The 16,044-nt window shown below is 58.9% G+C and overlaps 1 protein-coding gene across 4 annotated transcripts; it reads right to left on the reverse strand.

Annotated features, from left to right (window-relative positions):
* Positions 1-80: 80 nt before the first annotated feature.
* On the reverse strand, positions 81-15,831 carry SLC16A5 (solute carrier family 16 member 5). Of its 4 annotated transcripts, none has more exons than XM_032617254.1 (6): positions 15,712-15,831; positions 14,443-14,637; positions 11,390-11,462; positions 8,614-8,757; positions 5,288-6,097; positions 81-4,067 (listed from the first exon to the last, which is right to left on the reverse strand). In XM_032617254.1, exons 3-6 carry the CDS (start codon positions 11,403-11,405, stop codon positions 3,820-3,822), a joined length of 1,218 nt encoding a protein of 405 aa, XP_032473145.1. In that variant the 5' UTR covers positions 11,406-11,462; positions 14,443-14,637; positions 15,712-15,831; the 3' UTR covers positions 81-3,819. The 4 variants fall into 4 exon arrangements, with proteins under 4 accessions (XP_032473145.1, XP_032473144.1, XP_032473146.1 ...); XM_032617253.1 differs by having other exon boundaries at positions 11,390-11,648; XM_032617255.1 differs by having other exon boundaries at positions 11,390-11,648; positions 14,443-14,599; positions 15,712-15,803.
* Positions 15,832-16,044: the final 213 nt, after the last annotated feature.

Genomic DNA, 16,044 nt, shown 5'->3' on the forward strand with positions numbered 1-16,044 from the left:
TTGTCTGTGGAAAAACTTTAGCCAAAGAATAAGTTTAATCAGAAGTGAAAAAATGCAGAAATAGAGGAAAACAAAGGAGGCCAGATAATAATAGTTTAGTCCTTAAGCATAGTCAAGGACCTTTAGTTCGTCCTTAAGGTCTATAGATAACATTCTGAGCTGTATCCTGTGAGCTGTTTTGCAGTTACTGAAGCCCCCACCAGGTGGAGGAGGATGACTACATGATGACCAAATTGAAGCCATGACATAAGCTGCTCCACTTCACACAATTCCGAGAACTGGCCTCAGAGAAATGGGAACAAACCCTGGAACTAAAGATTAACCGTACTTAAGACGACCAAGATGACGCTGATCAGACCACATTACTGGTTTCAAGCTGACTGTCAGAACTGACTATGCTGTTCTGTTCCCTCCCTCCGCCTATATAACCCTGAAACTCCCTTTTAAAAGCCCCTGTCCCCTGAACAGCAATCGGGAGTTCTCGGACAGGACTCCACCCTCTCCCCGGTTGCCAGCCTCTGAAGCAAACTTTCCTTTCCTACCAACACTTGTCTCTCAAGAATTGGCTTTCTGGGCTTCCCTGGTGGCGCAGTGGTTGAGAGTCCGCCTGCCGATGCAGGGGACACGGGTTCGTGCCCCGGTCCGGGAAGATCCCGCATGCCGCGGAGCGGCTGGGCCCGTGAGCCATGGCCACTGAGCCTGCGTGTCCGGAGCCTGTGCTCCAAAAAAGAATTGGCTTTCGAGCGGCGAGCAGCCGGGCCTGGGTTCGCTAACACTTTGACACTACCTTCTGGTCTGCTTTTCCCAAAAGCCAGGCGATGACTTCCCCGGCAGTCCAGTGGTTGACTCCGCGCCCCCAAAGGAGGGGGCACGGGTTCTATCCCTGGTCTGGGAACTGAGATCCCGCATGCCGCATGACGCGGCCAAAATGAAAAGCCGGGCGAGCCTGGTATCCTCTGCTTCCCAATCCTGAGCTGAGTCTGCCACCTCTGGCTGGAAGGCATTTTATCAGCCAGGTGGCAGAGAGCACCAGGGGCAGCACCGTCGGGCCCTAGAAGGAGCCCAGCTGTACCGCTTTGGCGGTTTTCTGATGCTGAAGCCCTTCCGCCCACTTCCTTCTCTTCTCGGGGCTTCTCAGGAAGGGGGCGTGCGACCCATACCTCATAGGCACAGGGGACAGAGCACCAGGGAGGAAGGTGGTCCTCCCAGACTCCAGTCGTGCTTGAAAATGTGGGGATGAAAGGGGCTTGGGCTGCAAGTTTCTTGAGGGCAAGGGCCATGCTCCTTTTGCCCTGGGGCTGGCATGAGGGCAGAGTGGCTGCCACATTCCAGCCTACCACAGCCCCGTTGAGAGCAGCCTCCACCTCCGTGGTGGGCTCAGGTCCCTGTGATCAGCCCCTGCCCTGTGCACACACCCCTGGGGCAGGAGTTATGACCATAGTCTGGGTGCTTGGGTACCCTGGCTGCTTCTTGCAGGACAGTGGCCCCAGGCCCCTCACCAGGCCCTTCACATTCTGAGGGGAGCTGATTCGACTTGGGGAAGTATATCTCAGCACAAGGTGGCCAGGGGGCTTCTCTGCTTCTGTCTGGACAGAGCAGTAAAGGCCTGGGGACCAGGAGCTCAGAGCTTGGGGACAGGATGGAAGTGAGCTCCTGGTCAGGAACTGCTCTAGACCCTCTCTAGAGGAATCCCAGGATCAGGTAAGTGTGGGTTCCGGAATCAGATGGGCCACCCCAGCTTCCCTCATTTGTCCCCTCCTAAGGCTTCAGAGGCCCTCATCTTTGGGAAGAATTCTTCGTCCTTGGTTTTGTGCTGAGGGCAGCGACCAGGACTTAACTCCTCTCTGCCAGTTCCTGACACACAGTAGATGCTCAATAATATTTGCTAAAGGAATTCTGCCCAGAGATTATCACCACTCTTGCCCAGGGGGCAGAGGAGGTCAAAGTTCCCTATCCTAAACGTTTACTAATATCTTTTTTCCTTGAAAGAAATCAGTTTTCAGGAAGTGGGCCTAAAAGGGGATACACGTTTCAAAGGCTTGTGGCTACTAGCACCAAAAAGTATTCATCTACCTACCAGCCCCAACTCTCCTTTTCCGCTCAGTTAAGATGGAGAAGGTGGCAGGACCTGGTAACTGTGTCCAGCTGTGGATTCCCCCTTCAGTGCACAAGCTATGGATGGTGACCAAGTACAGGACAGGATGGGGGGGGGGGGCAGGGAGGCAATGGGGGGTCTTCAGGATCAGACTTTTCAAACTGGAAGAGACTTTAACTTATCTAGGCCAACCTCCTCCTTTTTCAAGGCCCAGAGATGGTCCAGAGTCACACAGCAGATTATGGCGGAGTCAAACGTGAATTTAGGTCTCTATTCCAGCCCAGAGCCCTTTGCTTCACCTCCGTACTACCTCTTTTGGCCAGAAGGGGGCACTCATGAGTCCTGGAAAAGACAACATCCCCAAGGATGCTGACTCACGCCAGTTGGACTCATGCAGGAGGAAGGCTGGAGTCGGGTCATAAAAAGAAAATCTATTCTCCTGATAAGGGTTTCTTGTTGAAACCTGGTTGAGCTTGAATCAACAAACAAGGTTCTTGGTGGGAGTAGCCCTGAAGGGGGATGGGGGAAAACTTACTCCAGGCCTCTTTTCTAGCTTCGTTAGTTCACAGGGTTTATAACCCGCTGCAGAAACTGTTTCTGTGTGTAATTGAAACAAACTCTGTTTTTCCTTTCACTCAGTTGGTACACTGTTGGGACAAGCCTGGGCCCGGGTGATGACCTCAGGGAAGGCACCAGCAAAAAGAATAAGTGGCGGCCGGCCGGTCTGGGGGAGAAGCTCTGACTTCCAGGCCAGCCGCACAGGCCAGTGGGGAGCAGGGGTGGCCTGGCAGCTGGCCCAGCCAGCCACTTATCCCAGGGTTGACACCTCTGACACGGCAGGGAGAAAAGGCTGACAGGAGAGGGGAGTGAAAGGGCTTCTGCTGCAAAAGCAGCTCCATTTCCACAGAGGTCCTGGGGCCCTGCCTAGCAATCCTTCCTCCCCTGGTCTGATGTGTGGCTCTCCCGCTCCCCCCAGCACTGACCTTCCCAGCCAAGATACAGGATGGGGCAGAGGAGGGAGGAGACCCTAGAGCAGGCCCTGCTGAGTCTGCAGGGGGCCCTCAGACTTCACTGCCTCTAGGACCCAAGCCAGGGGCTCCCCTCCAGTTCTCTGCACTGTCGCCAGGACGGGTGCTCCACCTGGCATTTAATCTGTCCAGATCCTGCATCCAGGCCAACGCTCAGCCTGGCCCTCCACCACTGCAACACATTCTCTCCCAAAGCCCTTCTTCCCAAGGTTCCAGGTAGCATGAGGTCCAGCAACCTGTGCTGGGGGCAGCCCTGCGGGCAAGGGCTGGGCCACCTGGGAAGAAGGAGGGCAGGAGAGACTCGGAGGAGGGTTGAGCTCTTCGGAGCTGTCTAGAGGGTGAAGGACAAAGAGATCACAGGGGAGGCACCCAGGCCGGACTTGAGGGTCCAGTGTATTGAGCTCTAGACCCACCTTCCTGCGCCCCGGGTGCTCTGATGCCCTGGCAAAAAAGTCAGGAGGACCCGCTCCTGGATTCTGCTGGTTAGAAGGACCCTGAGCCTCTGGAGGTCAGCCTCTAAGGTCCCAACTCCTGGCCGAGTCCCGACGTGCAGAACCCAGATGGCCTTTGGTTCAGGCTTTCTGGGCAGCCCTTCACCCCAGCCTCTGGCGAAGTAGCTGGACATTCCTGGGCTGAGGCAGGACTCACTGACTTCAGGGCTCAGATGCCGGTCACACATGTGAGTGATCCCGGGCCTCAGACGCTGGTCACATACACGATCTCCACGCGCAGCCGCTTCTTGGGACCGTCTGTGTCCTCCGTAGTGAGGCCCTGCTCTGGGGCAGCCTCTGTGACAGCTCCTTGCACCTCAGCCTGCGGGCCCTGCCTCTCCATCTTCCCCAAGGCCCAGAAACTGCCACCCATGAAGAGGGCGGCTGAGATGAGGAAGAAACTTGACATGTAGAAAACATAGCTGAAGTTGCTGGTGGTGTCTAGGAGGAGTCCTAGGGGACAGAGAGCAAGTTAGGCCACTGCCCTTGGCTACCAGGCCTCCCGCCCACGCCCCCTCACCCCCACCCCCGCTAAATTGTGTGCTCTGTGAGAGCAGGGATTTTATTGTTGTCTCTGCTGCATCCCCAGCACTAGGAACCGTGGCTGGCACCTAGTGGGAACTCATTAGGTATTTGTTGAATGAAAGGAAAGGAAACACTAAACCAGCCCCAGTCCGGGCAGGAAGAGCCCTTGGGCGGCCAGACGAGCACTTAAGGGCATGTTTCCTTTACCCTTGGTGGCAGGAAGCCAAGGACTCAAGGGCCAGTGGCGTCTGGGATATCTGCTCAGCCCTACCCCAGGCCCGCCATACCGCCTCCTGGATTGCTCTCCCCGCTTGTCGGCTTGGACAACGCCCTTGGAAACCGGGACTTCCAATGCCACACTCGGGAGGAGTCCCCGTTGTCTGACTGTAATAACCGTGCTGTCTGTTGACTGCCCCCCAGCACCACGGGCTTCACAAACCTTCCCTTTTACTCTGAATGTCACACGCTCAGCTGCCCAGCAAGTCCACTCCTGTGGGTCCCTGCTTCCGTATCTGTTTGTTTCCCTCCCGGCACAAATCACCATTATGATCACAAAGGGGCCTCTTTGCTCTAATCACCTCTCAGGTAAGCCCTGAGAGGTGGGGATTAGTTCTCTGTCTTCAGCCCTGCCCACCCCGTGACTGGCACAGGTGTAGGGATGGGTGTGGCAGGTGTTCTCGTCTGCATTTTGCGGATGACACTGTGGCTCAGAGAAGGAAAATGACTTGCCCGGGCCCCACAGGGAGAGGATGTTAAGAACAGCAGACGTGTGCATAGCACTTACCGTGTGCCAGGCTCTCTACTAAGCTCTTTGCTATATGACACTTGTGATCCCCACAACAAGCCTGTGAGGTAGATTCTACTGTCATCCCCACTCTACTGATAAGAAACCAGAGGTACAGAGGGGAAGACAAAGGACTGAGATAAGTCTGGTATGAAAATCCTTACTTTTCACTGTTCATACCCCGAGTGCCAGCTGCGGAACAGGCTACAGCCAGTCCCCTGAGGTGCTCGAGAAAATCACAGATTCCAAGTCGCTAACCCTGAGATGCTGGAGGGGGCCCAAGTCTCCAGACTGTTCCTATTTGCACCGCCCCCCCATGCCCTGCCCAGGCCACACCTGGCTGCCCTCCCTCCCAGGGCCTTACCAGCCAGTGGCGGGGAGATGAGGATGGAGATGCTCTCCAGGATGGTGAAGAGGCCCAGGGCGCTGGAGAACCGGTCCATGGGGACAATGTCCATGAGGACCTGGAAAAGCAGAGCACCAATGCCGCTCATGGACACGCTGTACACCAGGCAGTAGGCCACCAGCACCCGGAAGTCGGCCGACGCTGCGCACGCCAGGTTGGTGAGCCCGTTGAGCAGGGCCGCCAGGCTGAACAGGTACTTGCGGTGACTGGCGAAGTCCCGCCGGCCTGCCACCAGCCCAGCCATGGGCCGCAGGAAGATGTTGCTAAAGCCAATGATGGAGATGAGCAGGGCCGCCCTGTGTTCATCCACCCCGTGCCAAATGGCATACGGCACCAGGAAGACGTGGGGCAGCGGGAAACCCATGATCATCCAGGCGACTCCCAGGGTGTACACGCGGTAGCCCACGTTGTGCCACAGGACATCGAAGGCCAGGTGGCGCTGGATGGCCCGACCGCATGCTGCCGGGCAGCCTCGTGCGGGTCTCCTGGAAGGTGGAGGGAGGCCATCTCTGGTCTCGGGGGTCACACGGGCAGGCACGGGCCTCAGGATGGCCCCACAGACACAGCAGTGGAGGAGGACCCCGCCGAAGATGAGGAAGCTGCCTCTCCAGCCCAGGTCCTCCAGGAGACGGCGGGAGAGCAGCGGCCAGAGCATGATGCCCAGGGAGACGCCCGCCGAGGCCAGCGCGTTGGCCAGCACCCGCCAGCGGGTGAAGTACAGTCCCAGCACAGTGATGCTTGACTGAAAGCTGAAGCACATGCCCAGGCCTGCGGAAGGAGAGGGGAGGACCAGCTCCAGGGCGCGCCCAGTGCAGGGGCCCTGGGGTCCGGTCCCGGGTCTGTTCTCCTTCCGTTCCAGCGCAGACCCACTTCCAGGTCCCCAGGGATTTAAGATGGAATCAGCCTACCTCACCACCTCCCTAGAAGCATCCCACCCCTCAGACCTGCCCTCTCAAGGCTGCCAGGGGCACACCTGTTCCCGCTGGCACAGCACCAGGGGGATTTTCAAAACCCTAAATCAGGTTAAGACACCTTCCCAAGATTTCCCATCACACCTAGAAAAAAAGCCAGAGCATTTACTCTGCCCTGGAAGGCTCTGCACGGTCTGGCCCCTGGCCACCCCTTGGGTGCCATCTCAGGCCACTCTCCCCTGTCACTCGCCATGATCAAGCCCCATCAGTCTCTTTCTCTTCCTCTGGACATTAAGCTGCCCACCTACTCGGACATTTGCAGTTGCCATTCCCTCTGCCTGGAATATGCTTCCCTCAGACTTTCCTCTCCTGACTCAGCTTGGACACCACCTCGCCCCCCACTCCATGCACAGCTGAACGTGCTGGAGAGAAAGTTCACAACCACGCTGTGACCACTGGCCTCAGATGGGCCCTCGGGCCACCCACGGTGCCACTGTAGTTCCCTCGACCGTTTACTGTCCCTGCTCTTAGATGACCACCAGGCCTTCCTCCTCCGAGCACCCCGACAGCTCCCTCCCGCACTGCCAGCTGACCACCTACCTTCCCATCCGTGACAATGGATAGTCCGTGCTCCCAGTCAAGGGCAAACCTCCACTTCTGCCCTGCATCCTGTCTACTTGAAGGCACATCCCTCCAGCAATTTCTCTCTCCTGCGGCATCCATTATCCTCTCTTTACTAGATCATTCTCCTTCATTGTTATTTCTCCCATTAAAACAAAACTCTTGACAACAGTCTCTTCTGGGTACTGGTCCATTTCTCTGCTCTCCCCTTATATCAGAATTTCTTGGAAATACTTTATCTCCACTGTCTCCAGGTTCCCCCCTCCTCTTCTTTCTTTCTTTTTTTTTTTTCGGCCGTGCCACATGGCTTGTGGGATCCCAATTCCCCGACCAGGGATCGAACCTGGGCCACGGCAGTGAAAGCCCAGAATCCTAACTACTAGGCCACCTGGGAACGGCTCTATTGTTCTCTTTTGAACCTGTTCCAATCAGGCTTTCATCCTTACCTCTGCTCCAGGATTCCTCTTATCAAAGCCGCCAACCTCCACTTTGCAAAGCCAAAGATGGAGTCTGATCCCCACTGGGTCTGATCCATCAGTGGCTTGACAGTCGATCACTCCCTCCTGCTTGCGCACTTTCCTCACTTCCTCTCTCAAGAAACCCCACTCCCTCTCTGTCACTTCTTCCTGCCCAGGCCGCTAACCACTGGAGTGTCCGTGTCCTGGGCCTCAGGCCTCTGTCCTTTACATCCGTCCTCCCTTGTTCCCTTAGTGACAGCAGGGCGATACCTCATCTTGAGACTTGAGTACGAGCCATCTCAGGATTCCCCAGCTGCCTGCTCCAGCTCAGGCCTGTTCCCTGAACTCCAGACCAGATGTATCCAAACCTGAGCTTCCCATCCTCCCGAGAACCTGCTCCTTCCCTAGTTTCCCACTGTTAAGTGGCTACTGCATTCTTCCATCCTCCCCTTGGTATCACCCTTCTTGGGTCTTGGGTCATCCTTGGCTCCTTCTCTGCACCTCACATGCAGTCCTGAACACGACCACGTCCCATCACCCCAGCCACACCGCCCTGGTTGAAGGTACCACCACCTCCTGGCTGGGTGGTGACCACGCCCCTGCCTCTTCTCTGCTCCCAGCCCAGCCCCCTACGGTGTATTCTCAACACCGCAGCCAGAGCAGTGCTCAGTGCTTCACAAACAGCGGCTGGATGACGTCCCTCTGCCCGAACCCCTCACATGGCTTCCCATCTCACTACACAGCCTTTTAGGAACTAAACCTGTTCCTGGTCCCCCCAGCCCCCGACCCCTTTGACCCTTCATTCACGCCCCTCCACCCTCGCCGGCCTCCGCGCTGCTCCTCGAGCACTTCTGGGCCTTTGCTTTTGCTGTTCCTGCTGCCTGGAATGCTCTTCCCCAGACAGCCTGCTGGCAGCCTCCCTCGCCTCCTTCTGCCCAAATGACACCTTCTCTGCAAGGCCTTTCCCGACCGCCCTGCTGAAACCAGCAACCTCCCCCAACCCTGCTTTACCTTCCACATTGGCTGCTTTAGTTATTCTACCTCTTTACTTGTTTAATCTCTACCCATCCCCAAGCGAGCCGGGACACTATCACATCTGCGGTCCTGTCTCCTCAGGGGCTCATCGTGATCAGATGTGATCCTTCTTACTCCTCTGTCCATTGTCCCTCTCCCTCGTGTGACTGGAGGCGGCCCCAGAAGACGTGGTGCCTCGCCTGCCCTGTTCACTGTGCCTGGCCCTTTTCTATCTTGCACCCAGTAGCTACCCAGCAATTCTCGACATGGGATGAGTCACCTGTGATGAAGCCTGCCGTGAGGTAGAGCTGGCCGAGGGTGCAGCAGAAGGACCCGGCCACCATGCCCAGGCTGGCCAGCACGCCGCCCAGCATCACCGTCGCTCTGCAGCCGAAGCGTCCCACCAGGATGCTGCACAAGGGTCCTGTGCGGAGGGGGCAGCCGGCAGGGGGCAGCAAAACGACAAGGTCAGAGGGAGGGGGACAGTGGGCTTGGGAGGGGGTCCCAGCAGGAACTAGCAGGTGGCTTAACGGGCCCAAGCCCCCGAACATACAGACCTGGGTTCTGAGCCCCGCCCTGCCACAGACTGGCGACGGGCCAAGCAACGCCAATCCGTCTCTGTGCTGCAGTTTCCTCCCCCAGAGACTGAGGGGTCAGACTGGGTGATGTCTGGCCAGCTGTGAGGTGAGGTGCTGCAAATAGTCCGTTTGACCCTGACAAGGATCCCCGGAGGTACAGACTGAGGCCGTTCACTGCACTGACCTGAGGCTGCTTCTGTCCAGGTGAAATGGGATTGGCTTGTGACCTGGGTGGACGCCCCTCATGGGGGTCTGTCTTGGTGGGCGAGGGTCCCAGGGCAGTTAAATCATGGTGAGCGCCGCCTCCAGCCCCTGCGTCCCCTTCCCCCATCCTCAGGAAGACTGGCCACAGCCCTCCCACCATCCTTCAACCTGTCCAGGGTGGGCAGCCTGGGGCCCTGGGCCACCCTTCACCTGCTGGCTCTGGCCTCTGGGGCACTCTGGAGAAACGCAGGTGGGGTACCCTCTCCCCCCAACCCCCTCCAGCCATCACCAAAGTCTTGCACCCAGATGTTTAGCTCCTGCTAGAGAGGGGCCTGTTCTCCCTCACCCACCCCCACCCTGAGCTGCTTTCGCACCAGTGCAGACCCAGAGTAGAAGTAAGCCAGTCCTGGCCGCCTGCTCTCGTCACCTCACAGGGCCCCATTCACCAAGTACCCTGCCCCTGAGTACACACAGCAGAGTTTCTCCAGAGTTGCTCTCCCAGAGAGCAGCCAAAGGGACAAGGAAAGTGTGTGTGTGCACTCGGTGTGTGTCTGTGTGTTTGGCGTGGAGAGAGGATGTGTGGGTGTGAGCCAGTACGAGTATGGGAGCGAACATGGGAAGTGAGTGGCCCGTCCTCAGAGGTAATCAAGGAGAGGCAGCCATAGAGGGAGAGGCAAGGCTTTGAAGTGGACATGACTGCTGACTCACACATCTCTCCCACCTCATACTCTGGCCTGACTTTGGAAAGGTGACACTGGGGAAAGCCCTGCGTCATCGAGTTGGGAGTGAGGGGCTGGGATGTGTGCCAGCTCAGCCGAGACAGCCGAGGGCGCTGGGTGGGGCGCTGGGAAGCAAGGTGTTTCTGCTTCCACCCTGAACTCACTCTGCAACACCGGCAAGGCCTTGTACTTTGTGCTTGCTTTCCTCACCTCTAAAACGTGTGGGGGTGAGAGGTACTTAGGATCAAGGACACTTTCGAGTTTAAAATTTCCATGATACTCTGAATGAGCGTGGGCTAAAGGGGCGTGTGTGTGTGTGTGTGTGAGACACAGACAGACAGACAGGAGTCCCGGGCCCACTGAGATGCTGGCCCACCTGCTAGGCGTGAGTCTAAAGCTGGTAGGGGAGTGAGGTCCCCAGCGAATGCCTGGCTCCCAGCCCCTGGCCCAGGCCACTCTCTGGCTGCAGGGAAGGAACTGTCTGAGATTCCCACTTCTGCTCAACCTTGCTGACAAAAAGGTTATGCGGTCTGGGCCAGGCCTGGCCTTGCTCCTTGCCAGGCAGCGTGTTCAGGGGTCATTGCAGTGAGGGTGGCTTCTATCCCAGTCTGACTTCCCTCCCCATTCGAGGGAAGGACCTGGAATAACAAGCAGGCTGCTGGTGCCAGGTGGAGGTCAGGGCAGGTGGTAAGCAGGGAGATGGATCAGCTGAGACAGGCAAACACACCCGTGGGGAGAGCCCGGCGGGCTGTGAGGTCCAGCTCTAGCTGACCGGGCCCCTCTGAGGGAACTGCCTGTGGAGCTCTCCCTGGAGATCTTCCAGGAGCCCAAGGCTATTGTGGAGGACCCTCCTGCGCAGCCCCTGCCCTTCCCTTTCCCTGGGGTCAGGGTGAGGTGCTCACATCCCTGGGGAAGCCCTCTCTCCGTCTCCCCAGCCCTTGCAACACCCCCTCTGCTTCCTGGTGAAAGATGGGCTCTTGTCCTGCCCCCCTCCTGCTCCTCGTGTCTTCCTTGAGCCCTCCTTCCCATCCTGAAGCCCTGATGAGGGTCTCCAGAATACTAATAGCTCACAGCTGCTTCCATTGCCCTGGCTCTCAGACCTGGCCGGGACCTCATGTGACCTTCTCTGCAATCCTGTGTGGGAGGTGGGCAGGATGGGATACTGGGTGTTACTCCCATATTGCAGAGGAAAAAACTGAGGTTCCGAGAGGTCACCCAGCAGGACCCCAAGCCGCTCCTCCTCCAGTCTGTGCTTGAGTGCCCGGCACGCCTACGGTCTGGATCCATCCTCCCACGGTCATCAAGGGGACCGGCTTTACCTCTTAGGGGCCTCTCCACCCTCTGCCCCTCCCCAGCCCAGTCCAGCCCAGGCCCGCCAGACTCCAGGCAGGGGAACTGGCCCTGTTGAAATCAGAGGAGGTCTTAGGGATACACAGCACAGGGCAAAACCTGTGGCCTCCGAGATGAGGGACCCAGGAGGCCAGGGAGGTTGTGGCTTCCTCCCCCACCCAGGCTCTTTTTCATCCCTCCCTCCAGCCCTCCCCTGGCTGCTCACCCCCTGCGTGGAGCATGGCTGTCAGGATGGACGGGAACCAGGAGGTCTCGCTGTTGCTGGCCTGGAACTCACGCTGCAGTTCAGCAAAGAAGATGCCGATGCATGTGGGGAAGCCCAGGGTGAGGCCCTGGGTCACCACAGAGGCCAGGAGCACCATCCAGGCCCAGCAGCCCTCCGAACACTCCAGGGCCTGGGGCATCCTCGGCTCCAAGTGCTGCTGCCACAGCCTCGCGGCCACTGCTCCTACTGCCCGGGCCGCCTGGGGAAGGGACAGAATGGAGCTGCCAGCCCTCCCTTGGCCCACCTGCCACCTTCCCTGGGTGCTTGAAACCGTCCCTTCCTCTTGCCCCAGCACCAGGTATCACAGAGGGGCACCGCCCCCTGGGAGGTGGCCAGAGGCCCATGCGCTGGCCTGGGCATCTCCTTTCACCTACTTCCCAGAGCAAGCCTGGAGGGAGGGACAGGAGGGGCAAGCAGGTGAGCCATAAGTGAGACAAGGCAGGTGCGTGGAATTCTTTCTGGTTGTTACATCACTTAGTGGTCGGCAGGTGGGGCCTCCCAGCCAGCCTTGGCCCGCCCGCACACACCACGTGGCAAGCACTCGACAGTCGCTTCCAGAATGGAGCAGGCGTCTGAGCCAGCCTAGCCCCGACGGCACACAGGCGCACACGGATACCTTCCGAACATTCATAACCAGGCTTCCTGCTCACAAACACGGGCTTTCGCGATGCCACATCAACAGCCAGGTTCCCTGTCAGTGCTGCTGTGACGGCTGAGGTGAACAAGACAGGGCTGGGGCCCCCCAGGGGCGTACACAGAACAGCTACACGAGGGCTTACGCAGACACACACGCAGAGGGTTTCCCTGGTGGCGCAGTGGTTAAGAATCCGCCTGCCAATGCAGGGGACACGGGTTCGAGCCCTGGTCCGGGAAGATCCCACATGCCGCGGAGCAACTAAGCCCCTGCGCCACAACTACTGAGCCTGCGCTCTAGAGCCCGCACGCCACAACTACTGAAGTCCGCGCACCGAGAGCCCGTGCTCTGCAACAAGAGAAGCCACCTCAATGAGTAAGCCTGTGCACCACAATGAAGAGTAGCCCCGCTCGCCACAACTAGAGAAAACCTGTGTGCAGCAACGAAGACCCAACACAGCCAAAAAAAAAAAAAAAAAAAGATACACACGCAGACACACACCACACAGACAGGCAGAGAGAAACACACGGAACCACCCAGGCACACAGATTTATGTGCAGACACACACTTACATAGACACATACAGAAAAGTCTAGAGACACACAGACACACACAGTCACACATACAGATGTGCACAAACATATACAGACACACACAGACATACACTTACACAGATACACACTTAAAGAGACAAATTCAGACAAGCCTAGAGACATACAATCAAATGCACACAGACAGACACATGCTACACAGACGTAAGGACACACACAAACTCACAGGGTTGCATGCTCTGCAGACAGATACACACACCCTCACATCTTTGATTCAGTCCTACCTCGGTTCCTCGCCACCACCCGGGCCACTCCCCCCATCACAGAAGCTGCCTTAACCAGGCTGCAAAGCCCCAGCCCCCTCCCCAGATGTCGAGCCCTTTTCTAGTCCCCTCCATCCTGGCTCTCCAAAGAGCCAAAGGGTCCCAGGAGCTCCTGTTCCCAAGCCTCCCTCCTTTCAGCCCCAGGCCCGGAAGATCCATGGAAACTCAGGAAACTACCAGAAATATGAAACCCCTTTCCTGCCAAGCCCAGCACCCTACCCCTCCCCCCCCACCCCAGGGCCCAGGAGCTTTAACACAGCACCTAAGCCGGACCCACCGTAACTGCCTCCTTCACGGGCTCCAATCCCTTCTCCAGCCACAAGGCCTCTTCCCACCCCAGAGGACCCCCAGGGGCCCTGCCAAGGGGAGCAGCCCATTCATCCCTAGCCCCGGAGGGTGTGGGGCATATGTGTGTGGGGGGCATATGTGTGTGTGGGGGGGGACCTCGAGTCCTGTGTGTGGGCTGGGAGCACCTCCTGCCCTCCTAGCTCCTGCACATGACACTAGCCCTGGAGATCCCCCAGCTCCAATTCTCCTGGCTCGGCCCCATGCTCGGGGCAAACCTCAGGCACAGGCTCCTCCAGCAAACTGGCTCTCGCCCCTTCCAGGATTTCTGTTCCCTTGGCAAATGGAAAGGCCACTGGTGCCACCTGATCCTCTCTGTGAATGTCAAGTCTCTCCACCCTGCTCTACCGCTCACCCCCCTCCCCACGCATCCCGGCCCCTCAGTCCTCCCGGACCTGCCACCTTCCCCCTCCTCCCAGAAGGGCCGCCAGCCTTCCCTCCACCACCCTCACTTCCTCCCGCTGCCCCCATGGCACCCCACCCCGGCACTCCCCAGCCCCTCCCCACTGTGTTCCCCTCTCCTTCTGCTCTTGTCCGGCCCCTCTATGGAGAGGTCTCTTTCATGCCCTTAGTCCAGGACTCTGACCTTCGCTCTGCACTTACCTTCCCTCTGAACCTTTCAATGGAGCTAGTTTCTCCTCCCTCCAGGCCCCCCAGACAATCAGAGTCCAGGAAACCCTAAGCACCTTTGTTCTCTCTTCGCCCTGGCCTCTCTCTGGGAGCTGTCTTGAAGACTTTGGCCTTCCACAAGGAGGCTATCTCCTCCCATACACCCCCAATTCCCAGGTCACACACATAGCTTTTCTGTCCCCCAGCCCCTCCCTCAGCAAGCTGGTTCCCCCTCCGGCTACAGAGATTCCAAAATCCTCAGCCAGAGAGAAGTCCTGTTGGTCCTTCAAGATCCAGCTCCAGCAGCACCTCCAGGAAGCTACCCTGACCCTTACCCCAGGCTAGGCTAGGCCCTTTCCTGTACTTCTCTCTGTAATAGCAGTTCTTACATCACATTGGAGTGGGTCCTTCCCTTGTTTATCACTGTCGCCCCCCTCCTCCTCCCCACCTTCCATACCACGAGCAGGACCTGTTCACAGACCTGCACCCAGCCTCCACCTGAGCACAAAATGTAACATTAATGTGACCCACCTGTGTTCTCCGGGGGGCAGGCAAGCCCAGGAACAAGGGTGACCTGGTTTCCCAGCAGGTAGGTCCATTCCAGAAGACTCGAGCGGAGCAGAGCAGAGCAGAGATGGGGACTCCGGCTCCACCTCTGCCCCAGCAGAGAAGTGGTCTTCCCTTGGTACTGGGAACCGGGAGTCACAATCACTGCCTGGTGCGTGGCTGGGGCAAAGGAGGGAAACGCGGCTGGAGACACTTCACTCTCCCTTCCCGGGACTGGAGGCGAGCAGCTTTCCACAGGAGCTGCCGACCTCAGCCCTCAGGGGTCCCCCCAACCCTGAGTGAGACCATCTTCATGCCCAGGTGGCCTGAAGCCGGGTTTGTGGGCAGGGCAGAAGTTCACATGACACCTCTTGTCCTTCTCCCGTCACACACAGTCCCTGGGCTGATTTTTAGGGCTTCTCATCTGATGACAGAGGCCTAGCTAGGCCCTCAGAATCCAGTCCCAGCCCCTCTGGGCTTGCAGGTACCGGCAAAAGAGTGAGCGGATGCTCTCACACAGGGCTTTGGGGTTAGGGGCCGCCCCCTCTCCCTCTGCCCCCTTCCCGCGGTGGGAGAGCTGGTGAGAGGAAAACAAGGAATCACCAGCTTCACCGGCAGTGGAAGGATGGCCAGACGCTGCAGACCCCCTCTCTCCCCAGACCCCACATCAGGCAGGATCCCGGGCCTGAAGCCCAGGACACAGGACAGGCAGCAGTGCGGGTTCCTGCAGGACAGGAGAGCAGCAAGAACCAGCCTGAGCTTGGGGTTGACAAGCCCGCACATCCCTGCACCTGGCAGGGGCCGGCTGGCGCCAGCCACCCTCCTCCCTTCTGTGCCTCCAAAGGTGCCCCGCCATCCCGGCAGGGGCAGGCTGACCACAGCCTGGAAGGGGGATGGGATAGGCAGCAGGAACTTCCTGACCTCTTGTCACCCTGGCTCAGTCCCTGCTGTCGGGATCTAGTTTCCTTCCACTCGGCTTCCCACCCACCCCGAGATGGATCTCCTCTGGGTGGGGCTTCTGGACGTCCGGGCGGCGTCCCCGTGGAGATTTCAGCTCAGGCCTTGGCTGGTGCCTGTCCCCTCACCCCTCAGGCCATCGCAGGCTGGGGCGGCCCAGGACCCAGGCAAGAGGCTTTTCTGGATCCTCTCCCCCCACAGGCGGGAAGGGGCCCCGGAGGCCCACGGCGGGGCGGGCCCGCGACGGCGCTCACAGGGACCCCGGCACCCTGGGGACTGTGGGGAGAGCCCGCTCACCGGCTCGCCCGGGCCCGGCGGAGGGGCGGCTCCACTCCAGCGGACCGCGGCTTTCTGCGGCCCGGCCCGCTAGCGGTGGAGGCGGCAGGACGCCGGGCGGCGGCGGGGACCGGAGGGGCGGGCCGCAGGGCTCCGGTGGGCGGGACCACCTCCGCGTCTCCAGGGAGCCGGGCGGGGAGGCCTCCGGGCGAGGCGGTGGGGCGTGCCCGGTGCCCGGGGCCCGCAGCCGCTTCTGTCAACCTCGACCCCTCCTCTGAGTGGCCCCGACACCAGCTCTGCGGGTTCATTTGCATGTCGTTAGCATGTCATTTGCGTAGCCCGCCTTCTCACTTT

This window comes from Phocoena sinus, chromosome 20 (genome assembly GCF_008692025.1).
Source record: "Phocoena sinus isolate mPhoSin1 chromosome 20, mPhoSin1.pri, whole genome shotgun sequence".
Classification (NCBI taxonomy): Eukaryota; Metazoa; Chordata; class Mammalia; order Artiodactyla; family Phocoenidae; genus Phocoena; species Phocoena sinus.

What these genes read in the sequence shown, in the direction of transcription:
- SLC16A5 (XM_032617253.1), bottom strand. Translation starts at nt 11,588, where the DNA reads ATGCCCCAGGCCCTGGAGTGTTCGGAGGGCTGCTGGGCCTGGATGGTG. An exon ending in AGCCATGCTCCACGCAGGGG is followed by an intron (nt 8,758 to 11,389) that starts GTGAGCAGCCAG and finishes CCCTCCGCACAG; the next exon opens with GACCCTTGTGCAGCATCCTG. An exon ending in CACGGCAGGCTTCATCACAG is followed by an intron (nt 6,098 to 8,613) that starts GTGACTCATCCC and finishes CTCCTTCCGCAG; the next exon opens with GCCTGGGCATGTGCTTCAGC.